Here is a 22127-nt window from a genome sequence, read left to right as displayed (position 1 = left end):
TTTAATACAGTTACAGTTTCATCTCCAGGTTCTTGCTTTCGATGTGTTTTTATTTTATATCATGCCTCGCTTAATTTTTGGCAATGTGCTAAGTTATTAATACAAACTGAGCAGTGTAAAAGTTTCTCATGTGCCTTTCCTGAGTGCTGTACGATGGAGTTTCCTCCATGACAGAATCTGAAACCACAAACTGGGCAGCTGTATGGTTTCTCATTTAAAAGAGGCATCATGTGCTTCTTCAGGGATCAACTTGCAATAAAATCTTTACAGCTCATATGTTAAGTTAAAGTTAATTGTTTATTTCCTGTGTGGATTTTCATGTGGGCTTTCAGATTATGCTTTTGACTAACCGCCCTAACATGGAAGTAAAATCTGTGTCTTAAATCCAGAAAAAGTCTCAGGAAGTAAAGGTAAACTTATGTCTTTCCTATTTCATCTTCAGTTTAATTTTCATTCTTTCCAAGCTTGTTGATATTGTTTATAAACCAGCTCCCAATTCAGACTGGATTCCTCTTTTTGAGAACATTTTCATTCAGCTTGACATCTACAGAGATTTGCTATGAAGACAAAACCATAGAACAAGTTGTTTATGACATGAAACTGAGAGGATCCAAATAGGCAAATATCTGAACTTGTTTTATGGAATAGCTCAAGAGACATACATAATCATATCCCATATTCCAACAACATCAGATTCAAACAATAAAGAGAATAATTTTGAGCTTTTAGTCTACTAGTTTTACTGTGGGCCTGCCTGTCCTGATCACATTCTTTCCTGGTTAGTGAAGGTAATACACACTGACAGAGAGAGTGATTAGCAACACTGGAGCTCAACAGTGGACTGTCTGCACCATAACTTCTTTATAAATATTTATCTATTTGTTCATATCTTTGTTGTATTATTTTCATTCTGTTATTATTTTTATTCAACCCAGCACCTTACTCTGCTTCTTACTCTTTTTTTTTTTCTCCATCTGTGCCTCACTGTGCTTAACTGTTTTCTAAGGAGCACTGCAATGCAATAGTTTCCTTCAGGCATTAATGAAGTACAGTAAGGGTCAAATGTTTGAACACACTTTCCCATTATAAGAATGGGAAAGTATTTCCAAACTTGTAGTTTTTTCTTATTCTAATGTACACCCCTTTTATGTGAATGGTAAGAGAACTGGGAGTGGCTCAGACAACTGTCGTTCATTTCAAGCTTAATAAGCTTTTAGACCTTTAGTATCATATTAAACTATATTTGTATAAGACTCGGTGAACGACGATGCAACACCGGATAAAGACCATCTGGGAAAACACCAAACGCTAGATGGCAGCATTACGCTCCAGTCGCATTTTATGTACCAAACCCAAAGAAGGAGAAACGTATCCGGAAGTAGCAGCAAATTCTTTCAATGTGCGATTATCTGTGATCACAATTTAGGGATTGTTGGGTCCAAACCTCCAAACAGACATAAAGTGTGGAATGTGGATTTAAAAGCTGAGATGTAACCAAATATAAAAGTTCTTGTTTTGAGGTTATTTCAGCCGCTGGATGCAGGATTTTCACCCTGCTAATCTTGCTAAGCTAAAGGTTCTCTAGAAACACATTGCAGGAACATGGATAGCTCAGATAAATGTCTTATAAGTATCTTATTAATAACGAATTAATAGAATGAACAAAGAGCAACCTCTTTCTAGCTCCTTTTTTTTTTTTTTTTTAATTAATTTTGACATGAAAATGCCATCAGTAGTTTTTCTGTAGAAGTGGGACCCTAACACACATCATGAAAACAAAAATAGAGATCTTTTCTTTCTTCTCCTTACAGGAGCAAGTAGACGTGGACCTTACCATGTTGGCCAAGAAGTTTAAGACTTTTACATAACTTTTACTGAGTGTCAACCAGGGCCAGATTTAAAGTGCACAGGCCCCTGGGCCCAGAGTGTTCCAGGTGCCCCCCTTCCCCATCACAACATTTTGAAAATTGTGAATGATACACTGTGAAATGACATTTCTAACATCTCTCAGCCCGCGGTACCAATAGCAAGACACTAGACACTGTGGTGTAACTATCTGGCTTTTATGTACATTTTGTTTAAAGTGGAACTGTTATGTGCATTTCAGGCTTATTTGTTTTTATTTCTGAGACCAGAAGGGCTGGGATTGATCGAGTTATTGTCACAAATGGCTTTATTTACTTCAGACCGACCCTCTCCGTAGGCTGTCAGATCAGCTGGTGGGCAAAACGAGTGGATTGAGACTCTTTCGCATTAAGCCCCGCCTCCCGCCACTGCACTACATCGGGAGCGCGCACCGCACCTGCTTTCGCCGTCATTGTAACATCTCATAAACAGAAGGATTAGGCTAATATGAACTCAATAAAAAAGACAACATACAATGTCAACACATAGCATACAGCCCTACATGTTGGAACCTGAATCAGACCCTGAAAACGAAGTGGAAAACAGCAACCCACAGCAACGAATGCAGCAGGATGTCTCTCTTTGGTAAACTCACCAGCCATCGTTGGAAATAACTTTATCCGACGTTTTCCACCCGCCTGATGTATTTGTACATGCCCTTGTTAACTAGTAGAAGGTAACCAATCACCGAACCTTATCCCCCGGGATGTCACAAGGATTTCGAAGGAGAAAAAAACTCTCTCAAACGATGCGTTTTTCGTCGCCATGGAAATCGAACAGAGAGAGTGCTGGAACTCAAACTCAAACTCAAACATGCGTTTAGGTGATATAAAACAGTGCCGTTCACATGTCTGATGAGGATTCAACACTGTAACACTGTAGAAAGCTCAGAAAACTTGAAACCATAATAGGACCCCTTTAATGTCCAAACTGCTGGTGTTTGCCCTACGTGGGCCCCAAGTAGGCGTGGGCCCCTCGGCCTGTGCCTATACCGTCCATTGGATAGTCTGGCCTTGGTGTCAACTTAAAAGTTTGTTGCAGTGGTTGCAGATGGCAGGACGCGCACAGGACTGCAATACAGTAAATATGTATGTTTGCAATACTCGCTTTTCACAGAAGAGTTTTGTCAACGTTGTGCAGGTTGAGATGGGTTTTATGTCAGCCAGATGTCTTTGTCTCATACCTGCTGCTGTTCCAAACCCTGCAAAGAATCTGGATAACAATACTACTGTTAGTTTGTTTGAAATCTTTTGTAGCCAAACATTATTTTTCTTTGATTTGTATAACTGTCCAGAGTATGTACATGAACATAAAATATATATTCTTATTCCAAGTGTTGTAATATTGCTCCCAATATTTATTTAATATGATGACAACATCATAAATGTGGGATGGCATTCATTTCCAGATCTGTTACCCTGTAGGTGATTTGTCAAACTGAACTTTCAAGTATTCTTTGAAGAAGGGTGCAGAATGTCAAACTTGTCCCGTTATCAAGCAACATGCCACTATTCAAGTTAAAGTGAAGCCTTTGAGAAGTAAGTCTCAGCTGATACTAATGGAAAAGAGGCATTAAGCTGCTGCGTTGCTCTCCATCTGTTAGATACCTGCTCTGTTGACCATATCACTAAGTAAATCCTGCCTGATGACAATAGTTGTCCCTGTGTTTCAGGTTTACCTCCAGATGTCCTAACAGTCAGTGTTGATAACAACAAACTGCAGGAAGGGAACTACTTTATGGAAAAGAAAAAGACTTTTATTAAAAAGGAGGCAGAAATGGATGTAAGAGATTTTTTGAGATTTTATCCAATTCTGTTCCTGTGAAGACGATGAAGAGAATCACAGTTTCTTCTTACCCTGCCTCAGGGTAGCAGAGACTCTGTAAGAAAGGCTGTTGTGAGCCAGAGCCACACCTAGAGCCTGATGTGAAGCCTCAAGAGTCCTCAGAAACAGATGTGAGTAATGGTGACTGGGGAGAACATTGAAGTGCTGCTAGATTTGAACTCAGTCATAACTAAAACTTAAACAGTGTGTGATGATGGTAAGAAACCATTTAGCCTCTTGAGAGTGTGGATGAAGATTTAGTTTTGGAGGGAAACCTTAATAAACTCCAGAAAACTCACATAGGGGAGAATCCTTTCAGCTGCTCAAAGTGCAGAAGGACATTTTGCTTTAAAACAAACCCCAAAAAGCAAAAATTCAGCTGCAGCTTGTGTCACCTGAAAATGCATCATATGCAATCATATGCAAGACCACCAGCGTATCTGTCGCTCAGCAGATTGTGGTGGTGCCTCACCCTCAAAGTAGTGGACTAGTAGTGTTTCATAAGGCTATAGGTTTGGTCTGAACATTAGCAGGGGCACAACAACCTATTCCTGAATCCCAAAATCCAACCTACAATATGGTTTCATTATGTGTCAGCTGATATTAATAAATACTTGATATTATTCTTTGATGTCAGAGTATTTTATTATATATGCAATCAATCAATCCCAGCAATCACTAAGCAAGAGCTTATTATCACTCGAGATGTTATTGTATTATCTGGGGTTTAAACATAACAAGAGCTCTCTCTCATGACTATGGACCATGGCTTTTGGCTCACCCAGAGAAGACTTGTTCTCTAAAGAGTCAGCTTTCAAGTTGAACAGCAGGTTTCACCTGTGGGTGCAGGTAGGGAGACTGAATGCTTAAGAGCAAGCTTAACACCACCAATGGAGAGGGTGGACCAGTCATCTGAGGATACTAATGCTCTGCTTGTTATCTTAGCAGCAGACAACTTTCACAGATGAGCGTTGCCTGATGTAAAGGGGTTAAAAACAAAGTCTTCATTTCTAAAATTGGGGAAGCTTGATATTAAGTGCATGACTGATATGATCTGGGATCCTTGTGGCTCTTCTACTATATTCAGATTAACTTGGTTATTAAATTTATTCATATTATCTTTTTCCATGGTGTTCATCAGTTATTGACTGTACTACAAAAATGTAGTCTGACCAATGCAATGATTTACTTTCGCTGAATACTGCGTGCAGTCCAACTGCCAAGGCTGCAAACACCTGCTGCTCAGTGATGTCATAGCAATGCCAAAGCAAGTTACCTGTTCGATCTGCCTAATCGTCTCATCATGTCCCCTTTTGCTTTCTTCAAAGCTGGATTGCACTCTATCACTATGCAAAGTAGCTTTGCAACACAACTAACACAGATTCTTCAGTGTTTTTTTTCCTCTCTGTCTGATTTCTATATAGAAACATCCTATTTTTTTCATTTTTTTCCCTCTTTTTTTTTAATAGTGAGTGCTTGATTCACACACTTGTGTGCTCAATAGTAAAATACCCACAAAATCAAGTTAATCTGATCTGGACATGTTTCTTCTCATGTACAGCTCCTTTAAAAGAAAAGAAAGAAGGCTGTAGTACTTGTTTGATTCTTTAGTCCACTGGACAATGGGAACGTCCCTGAGCAACTGAGATGAGCTGTAAATGCTGCTAAAAAGAAAAAAATAATAAAATCTAGAAGAAATCTTTCCCAAGCTTTGAAATGTTTACTTTTTATTACCTATTGAGCAGTTCATTTGTGGCAGAATGACCTTGATATTTAGTCATGGTCTTTAGTTATAAACTCAGTTGATGCCCCGTCACTTTATTTCTGAATTAACTTGTCATCACTTTGCTTATTTGTGAGCTAATTATAAAACAAAATATTTTATTTTTTCATTTCATTTCATTTTTGTTACCTTCATCTCGCTGTTACTAGAAATTATGACATTATTAAAGATGGCTCTGTTATTCTCTCTTTTTTATCATATGTTGATTTCATATCTTCATTTGAACTCATTTACCTTTTTAAATGACTTCATCCTGAACACCACTCTAAATTCAATAACTTTTTAGATGAGCTTATTTTGCAAGTTTGAAATGCATTTAAGCAGAAAATCTCAAGCGTGTCTCAGCTTATTTTTGGCAACAAAAGGAAAACCAGGCTGCAGCTTTTTTATTTTTTTGTATCTTTTATTTTAAACTAAAACAAAAAAGTTAAAACAAAGTAAACATTTGCTACAATAAACCATGGCTAGTATTTTAGATGGCAGTCTATATTTAGATATTCAGATATTTAGATATTTAGATCCTTCCAAGTGTCCAGGTTTGAGAAATAAGTGAACACTTGTGTGTGTGTGTGTGTGTGTGTGTGTGTGTGTGTGTGTGTGTGTGTGTGTGTGTGTGTGTGTGTGTGTGTGTGTGTGTGTGTGTGTGTGTGTGTGTGTTTCAGAAATGTGAATATTTTTAATAGATGGTTCTGCCAAACACAAACTGATGTCTCATGGACTTATTACCACATGTTTTCTTAAACTTGCAATGTTCACACAGTATTAGTGTGTTGACTAAGTAAATCATGTTAAGGCAGGACAATACTAAATTGTATAGTAAAAATCTGGGTTGTTCATGAACAGAAATAATAGGAAACATGTAACAGAGTAATTAGATTGTTTGAAGAAGGTATAAATGTGCTGTTTGTATGAGTTCACATAGATATTTTTGTTTCAGTCTGTGTTGTATGAATGATCAAAAGCTAAATCTGTTGGTTAATACTGTTTGGTTTTATTGGTTTTTTTGTTTGTTTGTTTTTTGTGGGCTTGGTAAAAAGTTTCAGTTTTGCATACAGGACTGTTGACCTGAGAAGCTTCCTCCATCAGAGGCAGGGCACTCCGACTACTGAGGGCTGGAGATGCTGATGCTGTTTGTATGATGTGTCAGTAATTCATTGAAGGGCATGAGTTTGATGTCATCATGTGGCCATGTGACTCCTAAACCAGACTTAAGAGGATTATTGTTTTCCCTTCTGTTTCTTTTTCTTTCCTTTTTTATTTCATTTTTCTTTGTTCAGCTGCTGTTTGTATTTCAGGAAGAAGCAGAAGCCTGCGAGCAACTACTGATTGATCAACTGACAGATGATCAGCTGCTGATTGACAGATGAAGCTGAATGTGTGTGCAGTGTTTCTGCTGCTGATCTCTCTGCAGAGGGTCAAGTGCAGGTTGCCAGACTTCACTCCTGCAACACCATCGCTCCAGGTAGGACAGATGGGCTCAATATAAAAGACAATAAACAAATCATGATCTGAATCTGATCAAAACTACAATTTAAATTATAATGCTGTGAACTGCAGACAGTGTTTTGTTTTGTGAGCAGCTTTAACTTTTACACTCCAGGCAGTAACGCTTTAACACAAGAAACAGTGTTTATTTCAACAGCAGGAGCAACTAGCCTGAGGTCACAGCCTTCGTTTGTCTGCAGTGTTGGCTTGTTTAATAAAAGATGTTACATTCAGCTACATTAGGTCTCAGTTGGTTAAAAAAAAAGTCTGACACATCTGTCTGTAGAAATTATTAAAATAATCCATCTAACTGGAAGCCTACAAATCCAACAAAGAAGGATTAGTGCCTTATCTATGTATTTTGCATTTATCTAATTGTTTTCAGTATGAAAAAGATGATTCAGCTGCTATTGTTTTACTTTTTAGTCAGTTTTGTTTTAAACACTTGCTAGAAATGTATGATTGTGACTGGTTATCCGATACCACTGCTATATGTATTAAATGAACAAGAGTCAAGAGTTGGAAAGCCAGTGTTGATTTAGAGAGCAGCATTTTGTTAGTTAAGACAGATAACAAGATGTTGAAACTACTTCAAAACATGGGCACTAGGTTTAGTTTTTAGGGTTTTTTTTATGGTCATACAGAGAATCGAGCCTGTCCTGAATAGCCCCCAAACTATGATTTTACATATTTCATGCCTTTTATATGACCCCTGTTTAGGAGGATGGTGCTTAGGAAAAGAAAGGTGGAACTGTTGATAATATGCAGGTAGATCTAATCTGTGTAGACACAGAGTATAATCTTGTTGGACCTTAATGGTCATTAATGGACATAAAAAACATGTAAAGTCCCCAAAAACATCAGTAGATCACAGTTTTTTCTTCTGCTCTTGCTTCTGTGACAAATGGGTCCTAGAGAATAATCTGCAACAATGGCAATGATAATGTACCCTCTTGTCCTACTGGGTGGATTAAAAAAAAAAGAAAATCTATTAGATGTTCATGCCCTATAAAACATCTGTCAAGACTTTAGGAACCTAGTCTTAAACTTAACCCCCCCAATTCCAAAAAAAATAAAAATTTCAATATTTCAAGACACCAGACAACTAAAAAATAAAACTTGTTTGAATACACAACAATATGTTAATATTTATTGTTATTTAAAATTGTTGTTTTAAAAAAAAAGTTTTGTTTTTAGAGCTGTTTCTTTTGTGCAAGCGGGCTCTTTTAATGACCACATTTTATAAAATGCTTTTTTTTTTTGTTCCAGTTTGTTTATGAAATTTTGTGGGAAGTTTTGCTGATTTTTAAGACAGTGTTGTGTTTTGCACCTCATGATCAACTTAAAAAATCTTTAAAAGGAGAAAATCCAAGCCCTGGTTTACGGGAAAGAAATAGTTTTAGCCTTGAAAGAAATTCAGTCTAGATCTTCGCATCTCTGGAGGTTCAAGGTAGACGCCTCGAGTCAGATATATTTTTTGTAAACTTTGTGTGTGTAAACTTTATAATTGTTTTATATTTTCCGCACGTCTCCCTGTACAGCTCCTTCATATCTCCCTTTCATCATAACTTTTAACAAATCTTATTGGTTGGTTGCAAGACGACATGTAATCTTTTATGTGTCTATAGTCAGCTAATCTTACTATGTTTAAGTTCACTTTTTTTGTTTGTTTTCTCCCAGCAAAAGGTTTCATTGAACTCTGAGTCAAATGTTGTCACACCTTTAAAGAAAAATGGCTTTAGGCGATTTCCTGGAATCTGCCGGCGCCTGAAGAGACGAAGAGTCACAATCCTGGTAATTACCCACATAAACCCCTTTCTGACAGAATGGCCTATATTGCTCCAAAAGCAATCATTATATCCCTCAATTTCCTCTGTAGCTTTTTTATATGCACTAAACTGAGACTTGAAATTTTAATAAAACATGCTGGTGTTGTAGTGTCATCTCCCCAATTATAGCCATTTATTCAGCTTTGTATCTAACAGTCATGACCCCCTGCATTCCCCACTATCACCATTTTCAGTCCTTTCAAATCAACATATCTAAATGTGTACTAAAACTTGACTTAACCAAAACCAGCATGTCTAATTTTGTCTCGCAGGGTGCAAACTGATGGGGCACTAATTCTCTGTACTTCCCACTCCCCATTCAGTGTAATCTGGAGAAGTTCTGTTGGGGGAGGAGTTGGTGGAGGAACCAGAAGGCTTCACCTGGTCAGGTGTGTCGGTGTCCTCGAGGTTCAAGGTGTTCGCATTTCTTTCTCCACAGTCTCTGACTAAGGAACTACGTGCACAAACATTTTGGTTCCTGAAGACAAACATGCTTTCACTGACAATGTTTTTTTCTTACATGTATGAACATGATTGTTTCAATAAAAAATAAAAAATAAAAACTGTCAATTAAAAGTTATTACTTTTATTGCCTATTATTGGTTGAATTGCTCATGTGTGAAACTTCTCTAGATTGATAACACGCCTCTAATTGAACTTTTTTTTTTTTTAAAATAAAAAGATCAATTATTACAAGTTGTGTTGATTTTACAGCTTTGTTTTAGCAACAGAATTTTATTACTTCTCCAGACGGACTCTTCATGTTTTAGGCTGTAATGTGCAGCGACCGCCGTTAGGGGGCAGTGAAATGATCTCTGACTTCCGTCAACATTTACATTTCCAACTGGCTGAGCACACTAACGGAAGTGGAAGCGTCATTCCTTTCAAATAAATCTTATAATCACATTTATGTTATCACTTTGCATAATATTTGTGTATAAATCGATTACTTTCTATCCTTTGGTCATGGTCTTTAGTTATAAACTCAGTTGATGCCCCGTCACTTTATTTCTGAATTGATTATGATTTGTTCGGATTACAGAGGGTTTAAGCCAAAATAATTCCTGAGCAGTTTTCCTATCCATCATGGTATCAAACGCTAACTCTGTGCTTACGCTTTTATTGTGAAGAGTTCATACCGGAAGACTAACTTGAGTTTTTTTTTAAGTTATTCTGTTGGCGTGAGGCCGTGAACAAGTCCGGTTACGGCCGATGAGTTGACCGTAACCAAAACCAACTCTCCGTACAATTACCCGGTAAAATTTAACAGCCAAACAGTGTCTTTACCCGGTCTAAACCGTTTTTTCTTCTCTTTTGTTGGTTCCAAAATGGCTACTCTTTCAGTGGATTACGGTGAGTGTTAAGCTAAACTCAGCTAATGTTAGCTCCTCTTTGTAAGTAAACACCATGTTAGCATTTAGCAGCTTTTAGCATTACAGAAATTTGGGTTTGTGCCAAACCCTAGCTCATAACTTTAACTGTGTTGATTGGTCTTTTACCCTTTTTTAGGCCACGTAAGATGGATAGTTTTTTTTTTGTTTATTTGTTATAGCTTGGTTTGGAGTCTGTTCAGCTTTATTGATCGATTGACCAGATTGTCATCGATTGTCAGCTGATTAAAATGTGTGTTTTTGATGACGTAGCTGGAAATCACTTTCAAACGCGAAAGTAGATTATGGTTTTCTATTGATGTCCCTGATGACATGTTTGTATATTAGTTTTCTTTTCAGTGTCGGCGTGATGTAAATTTGATATGTTTTTAGCCAATCAATTTTTATCATCTTTAGATTTCAGCCAGTGATTAAAATCTTTTCACTGACTTGTAGAAAAGCTCATTATCTCCACCCTTTTTGTCACTGGCATCTAAGACCAAATGTCACCTTAGAACAATATTTTTCAACCTTTGTCGAGCCAAGGTACACTTTTTTCACTGACAGAATCACAGGGCACACCACCAACCAAAAATGTATTTTTAAAAAAGCCAATATAAATAATATAAAGTCCATCTTGTCAAAGTGTCTTGAATAGAAATCCGATCAACAAAATAATTTTATGGTCTTTCACAGACAGTCCGGGACCTTTTTGGATGATCACAGAGCTGCTTTTTAGACAAATGAGGTGAAATTGGATCATTTCTCATGGCACACTAGTGTGCCACGGCACAGTGGTTGAAAAACACTGCCTTAGAATACAATAATTCACTGACTGAAACTAAAAAAATAGTTTAGCAAGATGATGATCATAACTGGATCAATTAGAAATTCATTGATTTTTCTAACTATCTGTTTGGTTTTCCAGGATTCATCTGCTTGTTACCCTAAAACAGTTTGTTCAGTCTGAGCACCATGTAATCAGATAGAAAAACTATCACTGTACACAAGTCTAGAACCAGTCAGTAACTGGTCAGCAACCAGCATCAGGGTGGCTTTGGTTTCGCCCTGCTTGAGAAGCAGACTGATGGAGAGTGACTGTCGGATCCCAGTCGCGTGCTGTCGACCAAGAATCCTCCTTCTCCATGCTTTGTTCTGGGGCCTCGTTTCCCTCAGGTTGGTGTGTGGTCAGCAGGTTCACAGATCAAAAGATTACTGTTCCTGATCTGATGTTTTTTTTATCATGATTGTTGGATTTTGTAGAAATGGCAATGGCAATAAGAAAACACCGTTCTTATATTTGTTGTACTCAAATACGGTTGTATGTGTGTCTCACATTGGCAATCACAGTATTTACATTTGTGAAAACCACTTGCCCGTGCAGGATGATTATAAAATGGAGTCACGGATGCAAGTTCATGCTAAAATCATAAATTTAGATTCAGTTTTTGGAAGTATTGTTGAGGGTGTTTGCTTTAATTAGCATTTGCCGTAAAAACTGTTGAAAGACTACAGTCTATGCTAAATTAATCTTTAAAGTTAATGAGTTGCAGTTTATATTCTCCTGACTACCAGGGAAAAATTGTGTATCTACAAATGTCCACTACGGAGGACATTGCTTAAACTTTTAAATATTATGGTAAGATTTAGTTGTATTTATTTAAGAAACGATTTAATGTGTTTATTAGATATGCAATGAAAATATAACTACAAAATGTTATATTTAGGTGTTAGTTCAGTAGCATTCAGGGAGATGAAAATATTTAGGTTTACAAAGGTCCTACACAGAGGACAAATTGAACTACTGGTAGTCAGGAGGAAATTTAAAATGGTTAATTGACTATTTTGAACTATTTAGACTCTAAGTGTATGTATTAGGAACCTTTAAGGGAGTACCTTTAGTTGTCAGTCAATAAGGGAGTTTCAGCAAACTGTTTACCCTTGGATTTGGTCCGTTTATAAAGTTGTAGACTCCAACATAAGAAGGATGTCTTGATGCCTGAATTTGTTTTTGTGTTACAGGGTTTTTGGAGCAGCTCTGCTGAGTGAAGAGAAAACTACAGGTAAAACCAAGCTCCATTTAAAATGCAACAAATAAATTGTATTAACATTATCTCTGTAAAGGAATGTCTGTCTGACCTATGTATTCTTCTTCTGTGGCAGCAGTAAAGCCCGTGGTTGCCCCCTGTTGGCTGATGGAGGAGTTTATAGTGTTGGAGGAATGTGTTCGCTGCAGCGACTTTCACTCTGTAAGTAAACTGTCAGTTTTTATGTGCTATTAAAACCAGACATTTCATTTTGGCAAGGTGAGTTTATTTACATAAAGCTAAAGCGCTACTTAAAACATTAAAAGCATACAGCTCAATATAGTAAAAGGGATGTAGAGTTCATGAACGTCTTATCTTCTTATCTTATATGTGCTTTGATGGTAAACAGCATTAATCCATTTTATACCTTTATAGTATTTGACTGGATTAGCCTACACTTGCAAGTTTTCAGTTGAGTTAAGATTTTATTAATAGTTTGTGTTCTCTATTCTTGTACTAACACAAGGTAGCTTGATTGATGTTGGTGCTCAGTGCTCTTTAGATATACGGTTTCTTTTTTTTCCCAGACAGAGTGTTTTCAGGTAGTAAATGATTTGACATGTCTTGACTGTCACTTCACCCTTCCTCAGAAACGTCATCCGACGTCTGCTCAGTGCTTTTTGGTGTTGTTTCTCCAGGTTTTGTAAATGAGGCTTAAACAGATAAATTGATACTTTTTCTTTTTTTAAAAATGGCTCAATTTAAAGTATAAGCCTTTTTCTTTAAACATTTCCATTAACCATCATCCTCTCCATTATGGTAGCATAAGTAACCCCAAATAATATAAAATAGCTTAAAAAAAGGAAGTTGTGAAGCTCTGCTTAATGCTGAGTGTTGTATTTTTTCTCCTAAGCAGCAAGTCAGGTGCTTTCTCCCGACAACATTGTTAGCATTTAACTTGTTTGGCTAGAATATTAAGATATCACTGTGAACTGTTCACAACATGGTATGATTTTGAAAAGTCATTGTAAAACATATTAATGAATATTGGCTACATGCTGAGCAGCTTTAATCTTTATTACATTCCTATCTTGCACTTGAAAATCTGATGCTACTTACATTGGACAGAAAGAAAAAAAAAAAACAGCACACACATAAAGGACACACAATCACCTCTAATGAGTCCTGAGATTTTATAGACTAAAAAACATATCTGAACACAAACGGTCTTTGAAGCTGACCAAGATGGACAAACTTTGTCAAAACAACACTACGTAACTTTCTGACTTTAAAACTTTTGACTCATTTTGATAGCACTCTGACATTCATGCACCTTTCTGGAATCATTACTGCCTCGCAGCCTTCAGGAGCCAAGACACTGCAATTCACAACTCTTTTTTTTTTTTTTTTTTCTTCCCCCAGCCCCAGCATCACATTGTACCTGTGTTTTGCTTTACAGCACAATCTCACACATCAGCAGCTATAATTCAACACCTTAGCCTGTGCTGCTTTAAATACACGCCATGGCTGAATCTGAATAAAACAACATAAAGGCTATATTTTTAGAGAAGCTGAAGGTAACAGCGCAAGAGATAAGAAATCACTTGATCTGAACAGAGCTTGAAGAAGACACAGGATGCAAGATAAATGCCGAAGTAGCCTGCATTAGATGGCACCAAAGTGAAAAATCTTACTAAAAAGTCAAGTAGCGTTGCTTTAATGTCATGAATGAATATTTGTTTCAGAGGGCTGAGTCCGCCTGTAGACAGACGGGATACGTAGAGAGAATCAACTGCACCAAATCCAGCAAAGAAGAGTTCAAAAGGTGAGCTTCTGATCATCACTGCAGCAAAGTTTACAATCACAAACACGGTTCCTTTCAGAGAATACTATCAGAGAGAGAAAGTTGGAGTTTTTCACACAGATGTCAGTGTGCTAAATAAATTGAAATGGGCTCAAATGGATTTATTTATACACTTTTTGTGAGTGTGTGTGTGTGTGTTAGATTCCTGATCATTAAACAGTATCCTGCTATGTGACTGAAACAAGCAGCAAACTTTACTAGTACAGCATTTTATTTATGGCTCAGACAAACAAGCTAAGAAATCTGATTCCTTATGACAAACACTACGGGAAATATAAAGATTTAAATGGCTGAAAATGTGTAGTGTGTCTTGGCTGACTTTGGGATGGGATGAAGGTGCTAACCGTCATCTTCCTCCTCTTCCCAGCTGTCGCTCTGCTCTGATGGAGGAACATCTCTTCTGGAAGTTTGAAGCAGCCATGTTGGCTCTGATGGCTCTCTTCACTGCCCTGGTGGTTGTCCGGCAGCGCCAACTCGATCGTCTCGCCTCTGAAAAAGTCCGCCGCCAGATTGAGTCCATCTAAGATCCTGGACACACAGGGACCAAGATTGGGTCTTGTTTTTTATCCTACAGGAGTATTTTTTAACAGCAGATGGAATTAAAACTGATTCAGAGTTTGGACTTGAGGAGAAACAGAGAACTATTTGATGTTTTCAATCTGAACTTTATTTAAACTGAGCTGAAAAACATGACAAGGAAACAGAGTAACGTTAAGAATTGCTTAACTTTCTTTTTCACCAGTGACTGTTTGTCTGGTAAGATTTTAAACAAGACACTAAAACCACTAAACATTTGGACGTTTAATGATGACAAACTTTCTACATTTATTTTAGTACTTTAAAGTTAAATCAGGAAAATTAAAAGTGTGACTCAAAGTTTAGATTTCACAAATGAAGCCTAGTTGAAAACAAAACCATGACTGAAACCGGGCCAGGACTGACAGAAGTGAAACTGAAATGGTCTTGTGACATCACATCCAGTCAGTGTGTGCAGCAGCGACTGTTTACAGAGACATGGCATGTTGTTGAGCCTAACCTGCAGACTAACAGCACTGTCCTTAATATGTGGAGAAATTGTCTGGTTGGAAATGATATCTCCCCAGACTACAACGACGCTCATTTTATTTGTTTCAGCTTCACTTTATGAAGCAGTCATACTGTCCGCCATCTTTACATCCTCTCTGATTTGAAATGGTCCAAAAGGATTTGTTTTGGTTTTTCCTCCCCATTATAACCTTTTCAGCTCAGATAAAACACCTAATTAAATTCTGTTTTAGTAACTTTGTCAATGTGATGGAAATATCAAGTTCAATTTAATTTGCTTTATAATGGGGATAAGTGCAAGTTGGTTTCATTTAATCTTTAAACACTTTAATCCTGAATGATGGATTATTTACAGTTATAATGTTTGGAGAACTCTAAAGTATGAAGAGAAGAAGAATCAAAACTAGACCACGATGATCCTGGGGTCTGTTTTAAAACTTGACCGTCACCACAACACACAGTTGGCTATTGATCCAAACTAAAAGGATGGAAACCAGTCTGAGGACCAATTGGAAATAAGAGATGATGTCATCATCTTAAGCTTCTCTAAATGGTCAAAATGTTTCAGGTATGAATTGTTCCTAATGTTCTTGTATAAAAACAGTTCATTCAACGGCGGATGGTTAAAAATACGTGTCTTTAAATGAAGCAGCATGTACAGAAAATGTCAAGAGGATTTTATTGTAAATAATAGTTGTATATTTTCTGCTTGTTTCTCGGTGAAGTTTCTGACAAAATAAACTGAAGAGAAGCTGAAGATGTTCAACATTGGTTTCATTCACATATTTCACAAAGTTCCAGTGAATTGTAAAGGGAGAGAAAAAACTTAAACAATTTTGGCTTTACCAGTTAAAGGAGTTCATTAGTTGGTCAGACGAACAGCAGGCATATCCCCAACAACCCCCGGCTGCAGCCTGGAGAATGGGGTGAGGCTGGATATTGGGTGGAGTGGGATGTCAAATGGGCGTGGCACACAGTGGTAGGGTTGGCAATGGCCATTTAGAGGGAAGGAGAAACATGATCATGACCCCACCCCCTCACATGTTGAGGGTGTGGGGTTGGACAACCATAAAAAAGATAGTGAACGACAAGCTGAAAAATATAAACGGCTTTTAAGACTCAATGTCAACTAATGATCCCAGACATGAAAAAGCCCTTTGAGGCTGGTCACTTCATAATAAGACATAACTCAATCTACTTGCATTGAGAAATTGACATAAAACTAATGTAAACATATTATGTAAATGTTTTCTTGACTGCAATTGACTCGCCACTCGTCCAGGGTGTACCCTGCTTCTTGCTAAATAATTGCTGGGAGACGTTCCAGCTTCTCTATGACGCCTCTCTAAAACTGCTAATTTCAGATGTTTAAAAAATTATTGAATTAATATTTTGTTCACAATTGTAAAACTGCATGAAATAACAAAAACAAGGATCTGAATGAATTCAAATTCATTCAGCACGAGTAGAAAAGTCTTAGAAAACTTCTTTTACTTACTCTTTTAGAAGTAAGATGGAAAAATATGGATTTTTTTCTGTGTACAAATGTAGTCGCATCCATATAAAATGTAGCAGTATGACCAGTCAACCCTGGACAAGAATAGTCATATTATTATAATTTAAACATGTTTTATGATCAAACAAATACTGGCACCAATAAGTACTCATATTAATAAAGAATAAAACACACTGATCACCACCATCTCAATACTGCAGTTTATTTATACGCTGTCCTGCTGTTAGAGAAGCAGCATAACCAACAGCAGTCATCTGCAGCTGAATATCCTGAACTAAAAAATAAAAACAAAAAAATAAATAAAAACTAATGCAGATTGACAAAAAAAATCTGCCTTCTTACATTAAAATAAGAAATATGCAAAGTGATAAAAGTCTTAAAGCTTCAGTAACTCAGAGCCACAGACAGGAAATGAGCACTGATACAAAAAAAACCCAGCAGTTTTAAAATTCACAATTTAATCATACATTTACAGGTTTCTAAAAACCACCACAGAACTGATTTAGAACAAATCTATTCAGTTCTGAGCTGCACCTTCCTTTAAGTCTAATTTCTTTCTAAAAGTCCCAAATCCTTGACCTTCAAGGTGATTTATCAGTATACATGTTATAATAATAACTTATTAATCACTTATCACTGAAATGAAGATCAGAATAATGGACCCTTACAAGACACTGTCTGCTCCATAATAATTTGAAATCAAACTTTCCTGCATCCTGATTTGGCAGCTTGTCACAGCGATTTCACTTGTCCATCAGGTTTCTCTAAAACCAGTGATTTAAGAGTCTCTGACGTCTCATCGGCCAGACTTATCAGTTGATTGGTTGGTAAGTTGATGTTGAACTCTGCCTCTTTTTATGGAGGTAGACAAAGACTCCGCCCAGCAGCAGGAGGACCATGGGAGTCCCCAGACCCACTGCCATGATGGTGATAACAAGTGGAGAGAATGAGTCAACGGGAGGCGTGCCAATGCCCACCAGAACCGTCCTGAAGGAGACCGGGAACACAGGCAGAATAGGTCAGCATTTATTTACTGAAAAATCATAACTGATTGATCGGATGTAAGAGAGAGTACACACCAGCTGAGGAACATGGTATTGTTGTAAAATGGATCTCCTGCAAGGCCAAAGCTCACATTCAGTCCCATCGCTCCTGGTTGTGAGTAGAAGCCTCGGATCAGACCAGATGAAGATCCTATTGCTTCCCCGCTCTGCAAGACTGGGTCAGAGTAGCGGCATGGTGTAGCGTCCTCTAGAACCGGATGGGGCTGGAGATATGCTACTGGCTTCCACTGAACAAAACCAAGAATGTCTGAGCTGCCGTTTGCTGATGAAACCCACTGAGACACCTGGGAGGAGAAAGAGAGAACAAGCCGTAAGATGCCATTAAATGTATCCCATTTTTATCCAAGAATTTATGTCTTCATCATCATTTTACAGCTGGATTTCTAGAGCAGAAATGAATACAGAACAGGTAATCACCTTGAATATTGATGGTGTGTACTCGTCGTCAATAGATTGCCAAACATCCACTCTGCTGAAAGGATAAGCCCCGCCCACTGCCTGCAGCTCTAACAGAAACCTGGAGTTATTTGCCCGGGGCGCGATGCCATCAAGCCACACTTCTATCTGGGAGGAGTTTGCTGAATGAAGGAGGCGGGGCCAAGTCAAGGCACGCCCCTCTGTGTTAAACACTGACAGCTGAAAAATAAAAATGTCATAGAGTGTCAAAGAAAATATTACTCTGCTGACTGGCTTCTTTATAATGGCCACAGCTACCATGGCAACAGACCTTCACGCAGAGTGATCCATTGATGAAGGTTGCATGATGTCCACAAAGCAAAGCTACAGGACCAGATAGGTTGAGGCGAGACCAGATGAAATCCTGTAGCTTGTATGGAGGGAGAAAGTCTGAAGTGGCCTTCGCCGTGTTGTTTACATCATCGTACTCCAGTAACTGGGAGACACAACCAAAAATTATCAAAACACAAATAGTAACCTAAGTTAGTCCTTAAAGGTTATAAAGGTGTATTAGCAGATGTTTCTGACCCGACTGAAGACGACAGCAGTGGTGTACAGGATGCTACTCTGCGGCTCCACCGTCAGGCTACCGCTATGGTTGCGGGCCAAAAACTGAGGCCAGTTCACCTGTGATGCAACGCAAATGTTCATGTTTAGATACACAAGCAACACTAAAAAATATAGATACAAACTATAACAAATAATATTTCTAAAGGGTTTTCTGAAATGTGAACATGTTTCTGACTTCTTTGAAACATTATTTTGAAGTCCAGATAATATTTTTGCTTTTGTGCTATTATTTTGTGTAAGAATCACATAAAGCACTCTGTACTGTACTGTAAAGGAGGCAGTGTTGGTGTAAATGTGTTCTTTTTTTTTTTTTTTTTTTTTTTTTTTACAGACTGGGGGATATGACCTCAGATCACTCATGATTAATTGAATATGTTAAATTCATTACAATTAATTAGCATGTTTTTAGGATTTTTCACTAAAATTTTTGTTGCAAATATTTTTATAACGGAAGACAAAATATTGATTTTAAAAGAAGTGCCAAAGCAAAAACATGTTTACTATTAATGCTTATTTATTGAATATTTTAATATATATTTAGAAATTATTTAAATATTTGACATGCGCAATATTTCATCAATTATTGGCCGTAAAAATCAGTTCCATTAATTCTTTTATTGATTTCCCAGCTTTACCTTATATCCTTTAATTAGAGACCTTAGAGAGCTAACCTCCTTCATTGTTTACATGTTCATTGTCTACATCCTGACAGTGCCACTTAAGGAAAGATGGTGTTATCCTAAGTTGTTAAAAGTACAAAGTATGTGTTTAACATCTAGTGTTTGGCTTGATTTTGATCAGCAAGTATTGACACAACTGTGGGAACATTTTGTTTTAAAGCTGAGCTGTTTGGACGTGGGTTTGTCAGACTTAAACAAAAAGGTAGCAGTAAAAACTGTACACTAAAACAAAATCATAAAAATTACAAAAATGGACAAGTCAACAATTCACAACTACTCAAATGACCAACCTTAAGAATTTTCCAATTTTATGACAGCATTATAGATATCTCTTACATCAAAATAAGACAGAAAATTTCTATTATTGTTATCATATCTGCAGTTTCTGGTTATTTGCCGGTAAATCAATATATGCCTCACTCTTAAATATCTGAAGCGTGAAAATACCACCAGACCTTGACGATGGAGGAAGAAGAGTTTGTGTGGACGAGCAGTAGAGTTGGCGCCCCCTGGCTGCAGAACAAGTAGTGCAGAGTGTCGTTTTCTCCCACAGCTCTCACGTGCAGCAGGTCACCACCAGGGGGCGTTGAGTTTGAGTTGGGGTTCAACTGCACCGAAATCTGAAAAATAACAAAGGAGAAAAACTGTAAATCACTGACCAAAGGTGTCAACAGCTCACTGATTGGTTAGTTGATCAGACGAAAGTCATTTTAGAAGGATTTTATCAATGTGAGATAGGGATGGGGAGATAAGATTACTAATGTTTTTTTTTTTTTAAACTGTTTTAGGTAACAGGTCACATGACTTGTTTCTGACCTTTTCATGAGAAACAAACAGTAACAAACTTTAGAATAAAAAAAAAGTGTTTCAATCAGACAGATTTATCAATGTAATGTTATAATAATACACATCTGAAATGTATGAAAAGATTTAAATGGTAAAAAAGCCATCTGCTTTATTAATTATAAATTGGCCAGTTTGACACTGCAGATTAAAATGTGAACAAAGGTGTAAAACTATAGAAAGAGCAGTCATAATCTGAACAAAGATTTTATCAAACATAACTTATAGAAGCAATCTACATTAAACTGACACCAAGAGGTCAATCATGTACATTTTGACTTTAATGTGCCTATTTAAGAAATTAATAATAAAATAACCAAAAAGAAATTGAATATTTTGGGTTTAAAAAAAAAAAAAACTTAACTACACAGCAAAACAAAGACATTTTATTTTATTGGCTGCAGAAATATCTCTTACTGTTAAGGGATAAAACAAGCAGAACAAAACAAACACTCAAAAGCAAAAAGTCTAAACTATTGACAACACAAAAAAAATGGAAAGATCTTCAGATTTAAAGAGTAAAAGGCCTTGAGTTGGACGTTAAAATCTGATCAATACTTTCACTTCCTGTCTTTCCCTCCTCCTCTTTTGCTCTTAGTTGTTTAATCCAAAATTTTTATGGGTTAATTTTGTTTGCTCACCTCTCTTTTGTAAGTCTCTCCTCTGTGAAATAAACTTTGACACGAAGAGAAGACACAAACGAGTAAAATGACACAAACTCCGCCGCTTCTCGTCTTTGCTGCAGCCGCCATCTCTGTTGTGAGCGAGATGCGCTTCAGATCACATGACTTCCTCTTTCATGTCAGCTGACTGTAGCGAGGCCACGCCCCTTGTTCATAATCTTAAACGGAACTGAGTGACTGTACTCTTAACCACTAAAATTATATGTTAAAATGATTCATTTATTTATTTACTTTGGTGTCATGCACAAATGTACCTACATGGGCTTACAAGATACTATCCAATATAAAATGGCAAACAGGAACAAGTTGCATGGATCTATCAATCTAATAGTTATATAAATAAAGAGCTCAGCTGGCACATTTCTCATTATATGGTTTTGCAAAGTGAAATAATATTAATTCTACATTTCTTTGACCATTTTTTTCAGTTTGACAGATGAATTATAGCTTATTTGTGATTGTTTTCAGGTTGAGAAAAAAAAAACAAAAAAACTTTGTATCAACTTTAGCTTCTGTATTCATGTGCTATTTTACTTCAAAAACCTATATTTGTGTAAACCTGAATATTAAGGATGTTGTTGGCTATAAATCTTTTTACAAGTTTAACATATAATGCATATAATAATATATATAATGCATACTTAACTGGAATAGTGTAGTGGACTGTGTAATACAGAGGTGTTGCTGATGGTTTGTCGCGTTCATGTGGAGCCAAACTTGAAATTTCTGTCAAAGTTTTAAAAAAAAACTTGTGTTTCTGCCATGTGTGTACAATCACTAATAATTCATTTATAACACTAAGGTGGCTTACATAAGACCTTTTTCTAAAACATCTTCTCCCTGTTATTTATGGGTCTAATAATTCTTTTATCTGAATTCTCTACAGTATTGTGTGTGAGTAGAACAAAACGTAATCCAGTGCATACAACCAAAATGGATACATTTCTACAAGATATACATTCAACACCACCAGTTTGTCCTTGTAGTTTAAAGATCACTTACATGTATAAAGTCTTGACTTTTGTGACCATCTTTAAGTCTTTTGTTTGTACAAAAATGGACCGTATTACATTTTGAACATTTCTGAAGGAGAAAAATTCCTTTGTCGCATAAAAAGCATGTTTCCTTAGGAATTTATTTTTTGTGGACAATTTTACAGTAGTCAAAGTACATATAGTCTCTTC

The 22127-nt window shown here is 36.9% G+C and overlaps 2 protein-coding genes across 3 annotated transcripts; one reads left to right on the top strand and one right to left on the bottom strand.

Moving 5' to 3' along the window:
* The first annotated feature begins 10018 nt into the window (after positions 1-10018).
* jtb (jumping translocation breakpoint) lies at positions 10019-15877 on the top strand. Of its 2 annotated transcripts, none has more exons than XM_079258966.1 (6): positions 10019-10179; positions 11125-11372; positions 12219-12259; positions 12363-12445; positions 13969-14048; positions 14455-15877. In XM_079258966.1, the coding sequence occupies exons 2-6, from the start codon at positions 11284-11286 to the stop codon at positions 14609-14611; spliced, it is 450 nt and encodes a 149-aa protein (XP_079115092.1). In that variant the 5' UTR covers positions 10019-10179; positions 11125-11283; the 3' UTR covers positions 14612-15877. The 2 variants fall into 2 exon arrangements, with proteins under 2 accessions (XP_079115092.1, XP_079115091.1); XM_079258965.1 differs by having other exon boundaries at positions 12360-12445.
* Positions 15878-17018: 1141 nt separating this feature from the next.
* Positions 17019-21012, bottom strand: glmp (glycosylated lysosomal membrane protein; the record flags this gene model as incomplete). Its single annotated transcript, XM_079258681.1, has 7 exons — positions 17019-17634; positions 17727-17995; positions 18129-18347; positions 18439-18603; positions 18696-18794; positions 19873-20037; positions 20902-21012. The coding sequence occupies 7 exons, from the start codon at positions 21010-21012 to the stop codon at positions 17460-17462; spliced, it is 1203 nt and encodes a 400-aa protein (XP_079114807.1). The 3' UTR covers positions 17019-17459.
* Between the last annotated feature and the right edge of the window lie 1115 nt (positions 21013-22127).

This window comes from Telmatherina bonti, assembly GCF_933228915.1.
Source record: "Telmatherina bonti genome assembly, chromosome: 19".
Lineage (NCBI taxonomy): Eukaryota > Metazoa > Chordata > Actinopteri > Atheriniformes > Telmatherinidae > Telmatherina > Telmatherina bonti.
The sequence above is the reverse complement of the archived record's forward strand: the minus strand, read 5'-3'. Positions and strand labels throughout refer to the sequence as shown.